The sequence below is a fragment of the Monodelphis domestica genome, chromosome X, assembly GCF_027887165.1.
Source record: "Monodelphis domestica isolate mMonDom1 chromosome X, mMonDom1.pri, whole genome shotgun sequence".
Lineage (NCBI taxonomy): Eukaryota > Metazoa > Chordata > Mammalia > Didelphimorphia > Didelphidae > Monodelphis > Monodelphis domestica.
The window spans coordinates 25527031-25545233 of NC_077235.1; the positions used below are offsets into that span (position 1 = coordinate 25527031).

Consider the following 18203-nt stretch of genomic DNA (forward strand, 5'->3'; position numbering starts at 1 on the left):
AATTTCATAAATGCCAGAACATGGGTTGGAAAAAACAAACAAACCCAAAGAACACAACTGCCAATTTTGTGTAATGATTTTCCAGTGAAAGCCATTAATGTGCACAAAGGGCATATTGTGTCATGCCACAGGAAAGCTTTCTCTGAGCAGCAGTAGTAAGAAGGTTTGGGCGGGAAATTCTGGTTGGTTTTTATGGTTTTTCCTTCTGATGGACAGCATTTGTGCATCAGCCAATGGATTGGACAACAAGATTTTCAGACCTGAGGGTCTGGCCGACATGCAAGAACACGCAGCAGACATTATTCATTTTCCCAAGAACAACATTTCCTACTTAAGATTCTTGAGAATTACAAAGGAAACTTGATATTAATGAAACTTTTTACCTCATCTTTCTTTTCAACTGACACAATGACATATTCATTAATTTTTAAGTTAACTATACAGGACCTTGAGGAATGGCAGTACATATAGAAGAAATAAATAGCTTCTTTAGTCTGCAAAACAATTCAGAGGTTCTGAAACAAGAGCTGTAAATAGGCACTTCAGGTTAAAGGCAATGGGCAAAGAAATAAATAGCTATGCTGAGTCTTCTGAAATTGTGGCAATGACAGTGACTTCTTAAAAAGAATAATTATCATTTTGTTCTTTGTTTTCTATTCTAAGTTATAATTCAACCAATCAATAAGTCTTGAGTATTGAGCTCCTACCTATTTTGTGCCCATATATGACCTGCAATGATGCACAGGGTGTGACGTGGGGCAGAAATAGAAAACGCATAGAATTTATGGTCCTTGACTCAAGGAACTTCCCACTCAGCTTAGGAGCCAGAACTAATATAAATAATGCAATGGAATAAAAATAACTACCAGTAATATATTGTATGTTATACACCACTGTGGACTAAAGTGGTCAGAGAAAGCTTTATGTAGGTGATAGGACTTAAGCTGGATTTTGAGGAATATGTAGGAGAGGATGGAGAAGGGCATTCTAAGTAGGGGACCAGGATCAACATGACAAAGGATAGGGAGGTGGAAATAATAACAACAGGAACTTGGACCAGCAAATAGAACTGTTAGACAAGAGTCAATTGTATATTAGGAAGTAATTCTTTCAGGAAAGCAGACACTTAAAAGGAGGGAAAGCAAAATGTAATCCTGGACAAGGGAGATTGTAAGTTGTAGCTTAGCTCTTCATTCCTCCATTCAAAAAACGTGTATGTTGACCAGGATTTGTAAAAGCATGTGACTCTTTGATCTCACTAGTTCAGCCTTGATAATACATTTCAAGATGAAACAAAACTTTCTAAAAATCCATTTATATAACCAGTGCTCTTCCTGACTCTTCCTAGCTGTAGCTGACTGCCACAGCCCAGAGACCTTTCTTCAGATCCCTCAAGACAGTCCACTCTATGTGATGAGTTATTGGGGGACAATTCTTGTCCCCCACAGTAGATTGTAGGTTCTCTTAGAACAGAGCTTGAATCTTAATTGTCTTTCTATCTCCCACAATCCACATAATAGGCAAATAGGCGTGTTGAGTTAAACACCCAATTCACCAGTCAAGCAATAAAGAGTTACAATAACTCCCAATTCTCTCATGTTTAAGGTTTTCAAAATTCTTTTTGACCCCAACAAACTTGTGAGGTAGGACATACAAATATTTTTATCCTCAGTTTTGATGCTTCAGGGTTCTGTAATTTTGGTCAGTCTGAGCACTCCCTACCCTGACATACCTTAAAAAGTAAATTCTCTCCAAAATATATATCACTTATCAAGAGAGAAGAGAAATGTGCCCTTTAATTTGGTGTGGTGTCATTAACGTTAACTGCTATTATGGTATTTGACCAGAGTTCTGTTGTCTCTCCACACCAACTTTATTGACATCGCTGCAATGGAGAAGATGTGCTTCCATCCATGAACTCTTTTGATTGTATCACTTCAAACAAGTATTCTCATTTTTTTTTTCTGAGAATTCTTCATATGAATCATTCCTTATATCTCAGTAATATTCCATGACATTAATATACTTTAATTTGTTCAGCTATTCCCCAATCATTAAGCAAATACTTTGTTTTTAGTTTTAAGTTATCACCAATAAGGCTGCTATTAATATTTTCATTTACATAAATCTTTTCTTGCTGTCAATACATTTCTTGGACTATATATAGTGATCCAATGGGCAAGAACAACCTAGTACATTTGCTTAAATAATTCTAACTGCCTTCAAAATGGTGGCAGCAACTCATACCTGCATTAGGAATAAATTGGAATATTGGTTGACCCATGGTCACTTCAAAGCCAGTTTTCTTTTTTTTTTCAGTAACTTTCTGAGCAAAAAGATGATGTTTGATGCCTCCAGGTTTTTTGCCTCTGCATTTCTCTAATTGTTAGTGACTGATCATTTTTTCAGGTCATATTATTTGTATTTCTTCTTGTGAAAACTGATCATGCCTGTCTTTTGACCATTTGTCCACTAGGGAATGACTCTTAATTTCACAGATTTGTGTCAGTTCCCTGCTGATATCAAATATCTGACTTTTGTCTAATATTTAACAAAAATACATTTTTCCCTTAATCTGTACCTTTCCTTGTGATTCCAGATACACTGACATTATATGGGTGAATACTTTTACATTTCATTTAATCAAAATAGTCTATTTTATTTTTGATAATGTCTTCTATGCTTGTCTGGTCACATATTCTTCTCCTATCTGCTACTATAAAAGATAAACTTTATATTTGTCTCCAATTTTTTATGGTGTGACTTTTTATATCTAAATCATTTGCTCACTTGGAATTTATTATATTATAAAGTATATGATGTTATCAAAACTTAATTTTGGTGAAAGATTATAAAGTATATTTTGGACATGCTGTTTGAAATAGTTGTGGGCAGTCAGAGATGTTCATTGGGAATTTAGAAGAGAGACTTGGGTGAGGACTAAAAGAGACCTTAATAGATATCTGGTCCAACACTGAAAAAGAGGTACCTTTCCAACATACTCATCAAGTGGTTACTGACCTCTAACTTTAAGACCTTTCATAAGGAAGCCCTTTTCAATACCTCTAACTGTTTCTAGTCATCTTCTCACCCAACCACCTACACTTCAGCCACTGTTCTTATCTCCCACCTTGGACTGTGCTTGAGGGTCACCTCACAGTGGAGTTTTCAGCCTAATCTTCTCTTTATCAGCCTGCCCATACCCTAGTCATCAGTCTCTTTTCTCTTCCTTCCCACAGAACAATGGATTCTGCCCCAGGTCAGAGGGATGAGCTTTTACCTTGTGTTGTCTAGAACCAGGCCTCCATGACACTTTTTGATCATCTTCACTCTAAGTTTCCATGTGTTAAATAAAATTTCTTCTCCCCTTTCCAGCTCTCCTTTAGGAGTTGTCTTTCCCTATTAGAATGTAAGCTTCTTGTGGGAAGGGCCTATCTTGCTTGCTTCTTTGTATTTGTATCTCCAGGGCTGAGTACAGTGCCTGGCACAAACCAAGTGTTTAATATCTAATATCTTGCAACCTGTCTCCAATTATTAGGACATTTTTCTTTAGATCAGTCTCACATTTATCTTTTTGCAATTTCTACTCTTCACTGCTGGCTTTTCCTCCACCTACTAATCCCTTTTCTAGGTACCAGTCCTCCAGTTATCAAGTTTTGCCAAGTCTTCTCCTAGTCTGAATTTCTCTTTACTTAGTTCTTTTATTTTTGTAAAAATGATTTAGTAGTTATACTCCTATGTATGTTTTGGTAGGTTAATTCCCAGATATTTAATGTATTGTGTCCAGTGGAATTTACTTTCCTTTCTCCTGGGCTTTCTTAAAAATGTAGAGAAAGGTTGATGATTTTTGGAGATTTCTTTTTATCTTTTGGAGATGCTTTTTATCTTGATTAACTTGTTTACAGTTTCTCTTGGGTTCCTCAAGAAAAACACAGAAACGCATGCAAATAGAAAGAATTCCACCTTCATTTTGTCCATGTTTATTCCCTCAGTTTCTATTTTTTATGCCTAACAGGCATCATGGTATAATGTAGTCATACCCCTGACACTTAGGAGTTCGTGTGGGAGACCATGAGCAAGTCTTTGAGCCTTGGACAACTTTGTAAAACTTATCGGTAGGCAGAAAGGGAACAAGCATTTTTAAAAGTGCATTCTATGTACCAGAAACAAGGCAAAACATTGTTTCTCCCAATAACCCTGGGAGGTAGGTACTATATTATCCCCCATTTTACTGTGAAAGAGACCCAGAAAGACAGAACTTAAGTGACTTGCCCAGGGTCACACAGCTTGTAAGCTTCTGAAGCCATGTTTGTTTGAACTTGGATCTTCCTCCCTCCAGGCTCAGAGCTCTATCTATGACACTACCTAGCTGCCTCTATTCACCTAGAGATGGGTTCTCTCACTGATAAACTCTTTGAAATATTCTCACAGATGACATTTCTACAATTATGTCAAACAATAGTGAAGGCATTTGTCAGTCTTATGTTACCTCTGACCTTACTGGAAAAACTACTAGTGTTTGTTATTATAAATAATGCTAGCTCTTGTTTTAGAGAAATACTTTGGATCCTGTTCAAGTCAACGCCTTTCATTCCTGTACTTTTTTTAGTGTCTATGACATAAATGAAAGCTCTATTTTGCCAGGATTTTTTCCACATCCATCACTATAATCATGTGATTTTTAATAACTTGCTTTTAATGCAATTTATTATGTTTTTCTAATGTTGAACCATCTTTTAGTTCCCAGTCTAAATTCAATCTGCTCAAAATGAATAATTCCTCATGTCATTATCCTATGCTCTGAATTCCGCCCCCACTCACCTTCCTCATTTTTCAGCTCTACTTTTGTGTGCTGTCCCTTCTACCCCTGCCCCCACCTTAAATTACAAACTCTTTAAGGGCAGGAACTGCTGTTTTTCTGCTTGTTTTTGTACTCCAGTGCTTAGCACAGTGCCTGGCACAGAGTTCAGAGGGGATGGGAAAGAAGGGAGCAGGGAGTTATGAGAGGAGGGGAGAGAAAGGAGTCATTTCTTTCCTATTGCCACTTACTAGGCTTTAATTTTACTTAGCACTTTCTAGTTGGAAAGCTGGATTTATACTCAGTCATCTTGTCTAAAGTCCCCTTGGGATTTGTTTTTATTTAAGAGAGCGGAGACTTCCAGGAAATGTTTTCACAAGCATCATAATAAAAAAAGTACTCATAAATGGGAAAAATGGTCAAATTAAATTTTAAAAACTGGTGAAAAGACAACTGATGAGAAATCATGTCAGGCAAACAGTAATAATTACATAATTAAGTTCTATATAATAAAGAAAATATGTTCCAAGGATAGCAAAATTTTTAAAAGTGAGATGAAATGCTGATATATTATGGAAGATTCTACACAAAATGTTGAGAATGAGCTAGAATTAAAAAGCAAAAAAGGATTCAATTAATGAAATGTAAATCAAATACAAGTGAGTGAATAAGTTTAACCTTCCTATACACATTGGTAAAAAAAATAATAAACAAGCAAACCAATTGAAAAATATTCCAATCCTGTGTGGTACAAGGAGCCATGATTCCAAACTGTGATTGGAATCCAATTTCAAATATGGCGAAACATGACAAAACTACCATCTTCTGATCAGATGCTTTGGCACACTACTGCTTAGATGTCAGAAATACATTTCCAAGCTATGATTTCTCAAATACGGTAAACATCACGGATTTGATCTTCTCCTGCCACCTTCTAATTTTCAAGGTATTAAATAAAATCAACTGCTTATGGGAGGGATTTGATTAGGATCAAAAATCTCATTCTGGCCAATCCCCCATAGGAAATTCTGAGCTAATATTTGTGTCAAAAACAGGAAGTTTTTAAATGACAATTCAACCGTAAGAAAGATTTGAAGCTTTTCTCTATTTTTTTGCAAAGAACGTCTTATTCCCTCAGATAAAATACATCCAGTAGTGAGAGGAGAAAATATGTGGGTGCATTTGTAGGTAGAAGTACAAACTGAAGACACATTAAATAAATTAGAAGTTACTTAGTGGATACTGAAATGCTGTTTTGCTTCTAAAACAATTTGCGCTTTAATTCAAATCAATGTAACAAGTATTTCTTAAGAAAATACGATGGACAAGTCACAATGTTAGGAGAGTGGTATTAAAAGTTTGAAAATGCAGTGCGCGCACACACACACACACACACACACACACACACACACACACACACCCCAAGCACACACAGAATCCCTGATCTGGAGCAGCTCCTATTTTGCTAGGGCCACATGATATTTACATAGATAAGAAGGGAAGAGGGCAATAACAGTTATGGGCTTCCAGCCCCTGAGCTAGGCCTACAAGGAAGCTAAGGATTCATTGAAATCACTGTCCTTTATTCTGCCTATTCCTTATGTAAGCCAGGTTCATTATTAGGGGTTAGTTTGCATATCTACCTTGGGAAATTATGAGACACCTCAGGCTCTTCCACAAACCTGATTTGCATATGTATCCTTTTTTCCTATGGGGGTAAGAAAAAATTACCAAATTCTTTAGATGTCTGAGTTTGCACATAGAATTAGGTTTTATGTTGCTATTCCCTGGAAAGGCACTGACAAGGACTGCACAAGCCTCTGGAAAATTACTGGGCTTGGATCCTGTGTTGAAGAACAGCAAAAAGGGGCTGATGGAAAAACTAGGTGCTGTCATAGTTGGTGTCCTGTTGTATGGGGCTCTTAGTGACCCTGAAGGCCAGAGTATGCCAGGGATCAAGCAAATTTTCTTGGCTTATATTGCTTTTATTGACCTTTGTTGTTCAGTCTCAAGGTTGTATCTGACTCTTCACGATTCCATGGACATAGCATGCCAATACTGTCAATGGGGTTTTCTTGGCAAAAATATCAAAGTGGTTAGCATTTCCTTCTCCAATGGATTAAGGCAAACAGGCATTAAGTGACTTTCCTAGGGTCACACAGCCAGTTATTATCTGAGGCTGAATTTGAACTTGGGTCTTCCTGACTTTGGGCCCAGCACTCTATCCACTGAACCATCTAGCTGCCTCCAGGGGCTATCATGCTTTGTAGCTTATTTCTCAAACGTAATGAATGCTCTGAGTTTTCTTTAAAGGATGTGATCCTTTTCAATGCTCTTAGTGCCAATGGATGCATGTCAAATAAAATCATTGCTGATGGGAAATGTTCATTTTCCTACAATTTTAGCCTCTAAAATTCAGGGTAATGCAAGGATGAATTCATTTCGACATTCAGTTCTTCACTATTTCATGTTGAAGAACACTAAACTAGTTGCAGGGTAAGAGAAATAAAATTTATATAAAATATTCAAAATTAGTGCGAATCATTCTCCAATTGATAAATGGGCAAGGGACATGAACAGGCAGTTCTCAGCCAAAGAAATCGAAACTATTAACAAGCACATGAAGAAGTGCTCCACATCTCTTATAATCAGAGAGATGCAAATCAAAACAACTCTGAGGTATCACCTCACACCTAGCAGATTGGCTAACATGACAGCAAAGGAAAGTAATGAATGCTGGAGGGGATGTGGCAAAGTTGGGACACTAATGCATTGCTGGTGGAGTTGTGAATTGATCCAACCATTCTGGAGGGCAATTTGGAACTATGCCCAAAGGGCGACAAAAGACTGTCTGTCTTTTGATCCAGCCATAGCACTGCTGGGCTTGTAGCCCAAAGAGATAATAAGGAAAAAGACTTGTACAAGAATATTCATAGCTGTGCTCTTTGTGGTGGCCAAAAATTGGAAAATGAGGGGATGCCCTTCCATTGGGGGATGGCTGAACAAATTGTGGTATCTGTTGGTGATGGAATACTATTGTGCTAAAAGGAATAATAAAGTGGAGGAATTCCATGGGGACTGGAACAACCTCCATGAAGTGATGCAGAGCGAAAGGAGCAGAACCAGGAAAACATTGTACACAGAGACTAATACACTGTGGTATAATCGAACGTAATGGACTTCTCCATTAGTGGCGGTGTAATGTTCCTGAACAATCTGCAGGGATCTAAAAATCACTATCCACAAGCAGAAGATAAACTGTGGGAGTAAAAACACCGATGAAAAGCAACTGCTTGAATACAGGGGTGGAAGGGATATGACTGAGGAGAGACTCTAAATGAACACTCTAATGCAAATACCAACAACATGGAAATGGGTTTGAATCAAGAACACATGTGATACCCAATGGAATCGCGCGTGGGCTATGGGAGAGGTGGTGGGAAGGGGGAGGGAAGAAAAGAAAATGATCTTTGTTTCCAATAAATAGTGTTTGGAAATGACCAAATAAAAATTAAAAGAGAAAAAAAGAAAAAATAAAGAAAAAAAGAAAAAAATTAGTGCGAATGGAATAATATATGTGAAGTATTTTGCAGTCTTTATTTGCTATGGAAATGTTGGTAATTATTCAGTAGCATGGCATGGAGAAATATTATGAGTTACTGATTAGAAGTCACAAAAGTGTGATTTAGTGGTCATCACGAATATTCATCAACAACAGGGCTTAGTTGTTATAATTGCTGAATACATGACCTTCCTAATCAAGATCGAAATACAGAAAATGCCTCCTTTTTGTTCTTCAAAAGCTTTGCTAAGAACTTGTAAGGGGTCAATTCTGAAGCACTTGGCTGTTTTAAACATCTCTTAGTAATAGGCATTGGCAGTTTGAACCTGACCTAGTGGATTCTAAAGGCCTGTATTGCTGGGAAATACACAGTTATGTTAGGCACTCTTGGAGTTAGGAACAACACAACCACACAGTTAGTGGGGTCTTGGTCTCACACAGGGAGTTAGTTCCAAAGGAATTGCAATTATAGAACTTTTCACTCATGGTATATTTTTGTGATGTGCCTAGTAGGCGATAATAGTTCAAATTTTTTCTTGCCCTTGGTAATTCTGCAGGACTCTTGAGTGGTTAGTTCTAAGTTGTAATAGTTCTCTATTTGAAACACAAAATCACTGATTCTAACATTTGGTGGATCAGAATTCGCATCAGGATTAATGATGATAGTTTGAGATGAACTGATAAATTCCATAGTCAGAAGGTAGGGGGCATTGAGAGAGAGGATAAACACTTGAATGTCATTTTGTTATTGCTATTCAAATTAATGGGGGATGCATTCTGTTGACTCTGGCTTTGTATCCTGTTTTGTACTTTCACTGAGGATTCCGTCCCAGCTAATAACATCCTTAAGATGACATTTCATTTTAAATATTTATCTCCTAATCATCCCAAATGCTCTGAAAGTTGTAACTTTTTTGATAGCTTTCGTAAAGCTATCAAAGCTTTAAAGTGCACTAAGACTTTGGGGATCCCTTGTATGTACCTTCACACAATTTTTAACATGTTCTGGGAGGAAAATTGGGGATGGGAGCCCTGACCTGTGATCTCATCAGTGGCAAGAAGTCCCAGAATGGAAATTTCTTCTACAAACGCTGTTGCAAATTGGTAATGCATCAATAAATTATAGTCTCAGAGTGTTGACTGTGCTAGTAATCAGTTAAGTGGCTTGCTCATGATCAGAGGAGCAAGTCAGGGACAGGCCTTGAACCTAAGTCTTCCTGACTTGAGACTAGCCTTCTACCCATGACACCAGGCTGCCTTTCCTCCCTGGGAAGTTATATAAATCAAATCACATTTTCAGTTCAGTTCAATTCAAATAAACATTTATTATGCACCTACTATGAATAAGGCCTGGGACTCAGTGTTGAGGATACAAAGACAAAAATAAAAGTATCTCCCTATTCAAGGAACAGACATTTTTCTGTTGGGGGAAAATTTTCAATGCATTAGAGTAGTTATTTAAAAACAGATTCTTAACCTGGGATTCCTGAACGTAGTTTTTTACCAAAAGGTTTCGATAGGATAGGTTTCCTTAGTAAACACATATATTGGGTTTTGTGCACTTAACAACAAGAATTTGAGAAAGAGCCTATAGGTTTCACCAGACTAACTGCCAAAGGGAGTGATTAATAAGTTTGTGCTTTTCTTAATTGGTAAAATACCTACTTAGGCTACCAAGTCATGCTTAGAGAAAACTGTCTTTCACACAATCCTCTTATACAATAATTCTTCACTGACCAATTCTAAAACTGAAGGAAGGATTGAAATTTACTATATTATAGTGAAAAGAACAATGGTCTGGAGGTTGAGACCTGCCTTCCACTTCCTTCCTTCCTTACCATTAACCAACTATTTAACTTTGGACTGGTCTTCTCTCTTGCTGCCATCTGTTCTTCTTCGGTAGCTATGAAACTTTTTTTTTCTCAGACACATTTCATCAGTTCATTTAGCTCACAGCCCCAGGTCTCTTTCACCTTGACACCATCCTCCAGTCTCTCTTTAATTCCAATCTCTGACAAAGAAGTGGCCCTTCTTTTCACCAAGGCCAACCATTCAATGTTTATTCTTGATCCCGTGCCCCTCCCCAATCTTCTCCAGCAGATAGATTGCCTTCATAATTATCCACTTTCCCGTTAACCTTCAATTCTTCTCTATCTAATGATTCCTTTCTTGCTGTCTTCCAATGCTTTAAAAATCCTCGCTAGACTGTATCAGCTTTTCAGTCTACAGTTTTGTCTCATTTCTTCCTTCCTTTTCTCAAACGCTTAGAAAAAAATATCTCTGCTCTTTTCTTTGAATTTTTCTTTCATTATTTCTTAACCCTTTGCAGGTTGGCTCCAATTACATCATTCAACTAAAATGCTCTCTACAAAGCTATCAGTGATCTTTCGATCGATAAATCTGATGGCTTTTTTTTTTTTCGATTTCCATCATTCTTAACCTATCTTCAGAGTTTAATACTGATGAAGACCCTCACCTCCTAGATGCACCCTTGGCTCATCCCAGCTGCCTCTTGGTTCTCCTCCTACTTATATGATTACTCTTTCCATCTTACATACCCTAAATGTGGGTAGAGTCCAATGTTCTTTCATGGGCTGTCTTTTCACTACATAATCTCTCAGAATGAGCTCATCATCTCACATGGTTTTAATAATCATCTCTATACTATAGAGAGCCTATATATACATACATACATACATACATACAGTCTTATATAGTCTTCTCTTCTGAGATCTAGTCCTGAAGCATGTATGTATCTCATATTCAATGCTATCTTTTTTCCCAAACTCATTCTTTCAAAGTGCCAGATTTCTGTCCAGGGTGCCATCCTTATTCCAATTACTCAGGTTCAAACTATCAGGGTCATTCTCACTACCCCACATATGTGATACTGACAAATCTTGTCATTTCTACCTCCATAACAACTCTCACATCTAACCCCTTCTCTCTACTCACCTGGTCACCATCCTATTTTTTGGCACACAATAACTACTCAATAAGTGCCATTTCTTTCACCCATCCATCCATCCATCCAACCATCCATCCATCCATCCATCCTTCCATCCATCCATTGATTCATTCATTCATTCCCTTCTCACTGTTAGAAATAATAACACAAAAGAACAGCTGCAATACTACCAGGACACTTTGCTGATAACATCAACAATGTTACCTGTAGAAATACAAGGGTCACAAGATAGGGGATTATTTATTAACTATTTTAAAGTGAAAACTAAGAGGAAGCCTCCACTACTCCTCTAAAAGAAAGTGCTCAGGAAGTCATTTCTCATATTGTTTAATTCATTCCATTGTAACTAAATTTCTAAATGATGGAAATTTACTCAGGGATATGAAAGTTTTTAAGTCAGTTTCTTACTTACTCAGATGCAATGTCATAATTATGACAGGCAAATTAATATTACTGAGAAGTACTGTACTCATTTGACACAAAAATGGTACTATATAACATTCTGATTTGGTGGAAGTCTAAAAGAGAAATGTAGGCACTTTTTATTGGGGTGAGTTCTATACCTTTAATGAAAGAAATGTGTATAAATATATTTTTGTATATTTATACAAAATGTGCATATATATGAAATTTACATATATATGTATTCTCTTATAAATGGTAGTATCAGTTTACATAAAATTTGCCACCAAGTATAAAGTATTAAACATCCACAAAAATATGATTTGCTTTAAATCTGAAATGTTGACCAAGAAGTAAAACTAAATAACTAAATTTTGCCCTCTTCTTGACAAATGAGACAGTGAGTACCTCATTTTGCAAATGCTTTAGCTTCTAGTATAGAGGCATGTGCCCTGGAGCCATTCAATAAATATTTGAGAAATTTCAATTATTTTTACATTCACAGAGACATAATATTTAGTTTTCATGGGAAAAGTTTATTTTTTAACGGCTCAGTGGTTAATTGGATCACAGTAGTTTTTGCACAAAAATCAAAATAAGAATTTGGGGGTATTTTATGCAGAGTATCAGTGCTCAGAGACAAAATCCTTTTTATAGTAAATAAATTTTGGCAGGGAAGGGGAGGTGTATACTCAGCTTTCTTTTTGTATTGAGTTATAATCTGGAGGCATTGTGAAAACAGATCAACAAAGGGGGACGAGGACCTCAGAAGGTGACAGTATATTCTATTTATAGCAATGAACCTACCTTAGCAAAACAGCTAAAGAACTACTCAACTCTGACTACTTTCTATGTGATAAGAGCACTACTGAGAGGGAAAAGGGGATTCATTTAATGAAAGCTGCAAGACCTTCCAACTCATCTCCAAGGGAAGAGAACCTCATTTAAATTTTGATATTTAAGGGCTTGGATAAAAAATCACATTCAGGTAATGTTTACATGAAGTTCTGATCCCAAATTTGTGATAGCTAAATTTGTCACTTGGTTTCATGGGCTCAGGATCATTAAGCACTCAATCAGGTGTTCTTTGCCTATTCCTATTCAAGATAAGGAAACTAAATATTTGGGGATTAAATTCCCAGCCTCTGAGTCTGTAGTAAAATGGATTTCTTGCCCCTAAAGTCATGAGAAATGGCCAAATGAGATAATCTTCTATTATACTTTGATAGCCGAAAGAACAACTTTTTACCCCTTATCAACTTTGACCATCTAGGGACCACATACCAATTTGGAAGTGACAGAAGGTCATTCATTCAATTTGCTAAGTATACTGCCTTAGAAGGTCCAAAAGTATTCAGGTGTACCTTGGGGAGCAGGCCTCTCCTTTCTTCGAACGCTTATAGATCTTCCTCGTTGATGTTCATTGCCAGTTGGGTGGCTTTCATTTTCGATTAAAGTATAGTATTTCAAGGTTTCAGGTTCCACGAAAAAGCCAGGCCTTACATGTGTGGCTGCGGTAGATCTTCCAGCAGCAGGTTCGCTGAAGTCTTCATAAGATATTGTTGGTATGTCATCCCTAAAGCAAACATCCAAGTATTTGTTTAAACTTCTGTCAGTGAAAGGGCATCTATGCAGCCACTATAAGCTTTCCAAAGAGCTAAGAAAAACAATGTCTTATATGTCCTTTAGATTAGGTTAGAAACCTCATTATGGTAGAGTGATGGCTTAACTCAAATCCATATTGGAAATGGATTAAATCACAGTAAGGAAGCACATCATTTACTTTGCAAAACTCAAATCCTACTAATTTGGCCCAAGTCCTGACAGTTTGCCCTGAAAAGGAAACTGTTTACATAGGCAACAAAAGAGTAATAACACTATTCCTTTCAATTATTGTGCTTCCAAAATGATAAGATAAAATTTTGATTTGAAGATATACTTCTTGAGAAACTCCAATGATTCCAGCCTTCCATAATCATGGAATAACTGGTTTCTAAATAATTTTTGGTGGGAAAATGACAATTGCATATTCTCTGACCATTGGCATGTACAGAAGTTATATATGCTCTTAAAGTCTAGGAAATTTGGGGTGAGGGAGTAGGTTAGGGAGATGGTAACCCGGAAAATGTTTCCTCTTTTATTTAAGATCAGAACTCTAGAAGCAAGAAACAAGACTGTGAGAACTATCCATGCTTGCAGCAGATGAGCTTTGCAGTAGTAGCTCTTGAAAAGAAGAGCTACTCAACTGTACTATTTATGAGGCCAACCATCAGATCAGGTGGTAAGAAAACCTGCTTTTCCTATTCATCTGTCTATGGAAGGAGTAAGTGGATTTCAATAATCTACTGATAAACTAAAGAGACAAGTCTAGGGGTATGGATATTGCATCTTGCCTAATTTCACTTGTCATTTGTCAGGTAAACTACATGTGGTTGAATGATCATAGCATGTCCTTGCACCACATCACTTTGTGGTTCCTGGTCCACCTTGATGTGCTGTCTATCAGGCGAGGATTTCTGGCTCTGGGTATCATGCATGTTGGGAGGGAGAAAAAGATCTAAGGGAATTGGTTCTGTTTTCTAATCTAGCTATAGAGTTTTCCTTAAGACTAGTCTCTGTTTTATTTGATTATACATGTTTGCAACTGCTTTAATTTTTCTCATTTGTTTTTTTTCAATGTGGAGAAGAGGAGGGAAGTCAGAGGTGGGAAGGAGAGGATTCAGTTCTAAAAATTAAAAAAAACCCTTGAATGAAAAATAAAATGAATGCTATTTTTAAAATGAAGAGCCAATGGCCAATGAGGTTTACCTTGGCCTTGGTCCAGGCATGGAAGAATGAAAGAATCCTTCTGGTTCCACCTGGGTTGTTTGGTCCATGGTGGTAACAGTCTCTGTGGGTCTGCTTATCCCTGTCGCACCCAAACCCTGCAAGGCAAAAAGAAAACATGAACCAAATTGTTTTCAAGTACTTCTGTTTCACAAAACATGTTGATCTTTTCCAATTAAAGTGCCATTCTACTGGCTAAATCAATTTTTAAGGTAATTTCAGTGGCAATCTCTCCTGTCAAGTTCAGAAACAGCAGTCACATATCAGACAGCATTGTTGTCAGCATTTTATGCCAACACGACAGAGGAATGAGGGCCATAACATAGGTTATTTAATTAGTAAGCAATAGTCTCTTTTTGGTATCTCATATTTTTTCATGATTTGGTTGAGATTCGGAATAAATCCATGCATCATTCCACATTAGGAGTGGCTAGAATCTTGGAAGAAAGAATTCTAATTCAATATAACTAACAAATTCAGTAATTACTGAGAAATCCCAGGAATGCAGTTCAATAATCCTAAATGCATGATGGAGCAGTTAGAGCAAAAACAAAACCAAGAGAATAACTAAGAACAACATACTAAGGCTTCTCAAGGTAGAAACCAACCTTAGTTGTATGACCATTTTTGAATACCCAGATAATAACCTAGGAACCCCATGGAGATATTTTCAGATAAAAAAATCAATCAGTTGAACTAATTAGGGATTGTCCTTTCCACAAAATCTATTTTCCAAATGGAAAAAGGTACTAGGGTTAGGGAAGGTCTATAAAATTCTAATGGATGTTTAAATAGTGCTTTAAATTCTAAAAAGAACTCTACATGTGTTATCTCACTATATTTGTCATGATAACACACAGGGTAGAGCAGGAATGTTCTTATCAGTGAAGTTATCAGGAAGTGCCCATTAGGGAGTGGAACCCTAGAGACTACCTTTAGAAAAAGGCTCCTGCTCAAGACTCTGCCCATCTTATAAGCTCCATTTCCAATGGCTGTAGTGTCAAACTCAGTAGAGGTCATTCAAACCATACAGAAAGATCCCTGCAGATGGTGTATTGACTTAGAAAATAAAGCATTAATATTATCTAGGTTTTAGTGTATTTGTAATCTGGATCAGGTCCCACTACGGAATGTTGTAGACTAATGGGGCCAAGTGTTTGACACTTCTGCATTAAGATTCCTTGTATTAGAACCTAAAGCTATTGCAAGTTCCATGGACCCAGAAAGACCATTGTTGACAAGATCTGTGGGACCATAAGTGGAATTTCAGCAGGGTCAACATTTTAAGTGAAAGTCTCCAGTCATGGTTTAATAAAGACAGGAAGGCTACCTCCTCATTAATTATTAGCCTGATGACTGACCTAATAAACTCATTCCAAGTTATAGAACCCTAACTATTTCTGTCAGTAATGACCAAATCTATTAATTAAAACAGCAAAAGAGGGATGGTCAGTTTGTCAGGCTTTGGGAAATAGAGAAGCTGTCTGGTGGCCTATGCTGCAACTGGCCAAGGAAGGTTTGGGGCCCTGCTTCCCGAGAGAATCATCCCGATCCAGGGGCCACAAACATGGCTTTTAAAATATTTTGATTAATAATATTTAAATATAATTAATTTCCTTTGTCACTTTATACATTTTTATAAATGTATTCCCATAGGCTTCACTAGACTGACTGTGTAAGGGGTCTAGGAAAAAACAAGGTGGAGAATATTTGGCCTAGATCACATTTGACAGACTTGACCTTTGAAAGTAATAATAACCTCTGAAAAACAAATAGCTATCAGCATAGTCTGCTTTCTCCCAGATATATATTATGGATAATGAAATGCCTCTGCTGTCACCGAGGAAGCATCCAGACATCATTTGATATTCCAAAGCCCAAGCTTATAGTATTCCTTGGGGTTTTTACCCCCTAAAAAGCACTAGGAGGATATAATGCCTTATTTATTGGCTTTTCAAGGAGCATTTTCAAAATCTAGTATATTTTTAATCAAATAATCAAATGATAATTTCAGTTTTGAATGAATATTTATTCATTCATTTGATTATCCTATGCACTCAATGCATTCATTACATTCTTAGTTTTAGTCTCCATCTGCCAGAGAGATCAATGTCTATTACTTCACCCCCCCCAACAAAAACCAAACTGAAAAACAACCCAAGATGCTGAGGACTAAAGTAAAGTTCATAAAGGTTGAAAAATACAGAGGAGCTAGAATTACCAGCTTTTTGCCTCTTTCTGCTCTAATGGCTATGACTAAGCCTCTTGTATAGAAATGAAAATTTCCAGGTCTCAAAGGAGTGAGCCATAATCATAGTAAATAACTGTTCCAATCCTGAGTCATAGTAGTCATTCTCCATTATTATCCAAGGCATTTATTGTGCTGCCTAGTCTTCATATTTTTAAAGTGGCTTTTTATCCTTTTTTTCTCCATTTTATGCATCAAATGGTTTTTATTGGTTTCAAAACCTATTCATTAAGGTAAATGCTTTATGTCATATTCATTAGTGATTACATTTAATGAGAGCAGCTCTTTATTTCAGGCTTCTTCCAATCTTTGTATTTAATAACACATTTTACACTGTAAAAGCACATTTCTAGATATTTGTCAACATATGTATTTTTTTTCCTCCAGGCTTATAATTGTTGTATGGCTGTTGTTTTCATTTGACATTCTTCCTACTAACTTCATCACTAATGGTAGAATTGCTCAGAAAACAAGATTTCTTCAAGTGAACTTTGAAAGGTAAACATAATGATGATACATGTATAACCCAGATCAAATTGCTTACCATCTCTGGGAAGGGGAAGTGAAGGGAGATAGGGAGACAATTTGGATCTTCTAACTTCAGAAAATATATATGGGAAATTGTTATTACATGTAATTGGTAAAATAAAATATCTTTTTTTAAAAAAAAGAAGTATAAGCATGGAAAAAGGCACGTAGATTTATACTTATATGTTTCATTGGAGTTTTCTATCAGACACACAAAGCAGATAGAAATGTTTTCAGCATTGTATTCTAAGAGGCTTACCATGCCATGGTCTCAATAATACTCCAATTAAGTGTCTTCAGACTCAGTGCCATCTTATTTTATTGAGACCTCAAACTTAACATGTCCCAAATTAAACTCCTTGTTCTATTCCATTACTCTTCCCTAAATTAGGTCCTCCTTTTTCTTTCCTTTTTCAGGAAATGCTATTTCAAATCCTTCATATCACTCAGGCTAGAAACCTTAGTGTTGTTCTAGATTCTTCTCTTGCTCTTTCCACTGCATTAATGAAATCACTTTCTGAATTCTGTTGATTCTACTTCTGCAGTTCTTGTATCTAGCCCTCCCTTTTACATCTGCTGCAACCACCCCAGGTGCAGGCCTCCACATGCCTTATTTACACCATTGCAATAAGCTATTCGCCCCCAATTTCTCCCTTCTTCAATAGAACCAATATGTAGCTGCCATTTAAGGCTTCCTAGTATAGTTCACCTATTCACAGATAGATGGTACTTACCACTTTTCTAGTGAATTAAATCTAAATCTTTTCCCTGGTACTGAATTCCCTTCATTCCCTGTCCTGGTCCAATACATCTCTTTAGCCTTTCCCCCTTTACTAGCTCAGCTCCCTCTACAAACACCTATACCTCACAC

General features: G+C 36.9%; 1 protein-coding gene across 11 annotated transcripts in view; it reads right to left on the bottom strand.

The window, feature by feature from the left end:
* Window positions 1–18203, bottom strand: part of LOC103106019 (connector enhancer of kinase suppressor of ras 2-like) — a 526863-nt gene that overhangs the window by 159662 nt on the left and 348998 nt on the right. For all 11 annotated transcript variants that reach the window (XM_056808958.1, XM_056808954.1, XM_056808963.1 and 8 more), the window contains 2 exons: window positions 14539–14654; window positions 13095–13306 (listed from right to left, as the gene is read on the bottom strand). In XM_056808958.1, the coding sequence (XP_056664936.1) occupies window positions 13095–13306; window positions 14539–14654 (328 nt within the window). The remainder of the gene's footprint in view (window positions 1–13094; window positions 13307–14538; window positions 14655–18203) is intronic.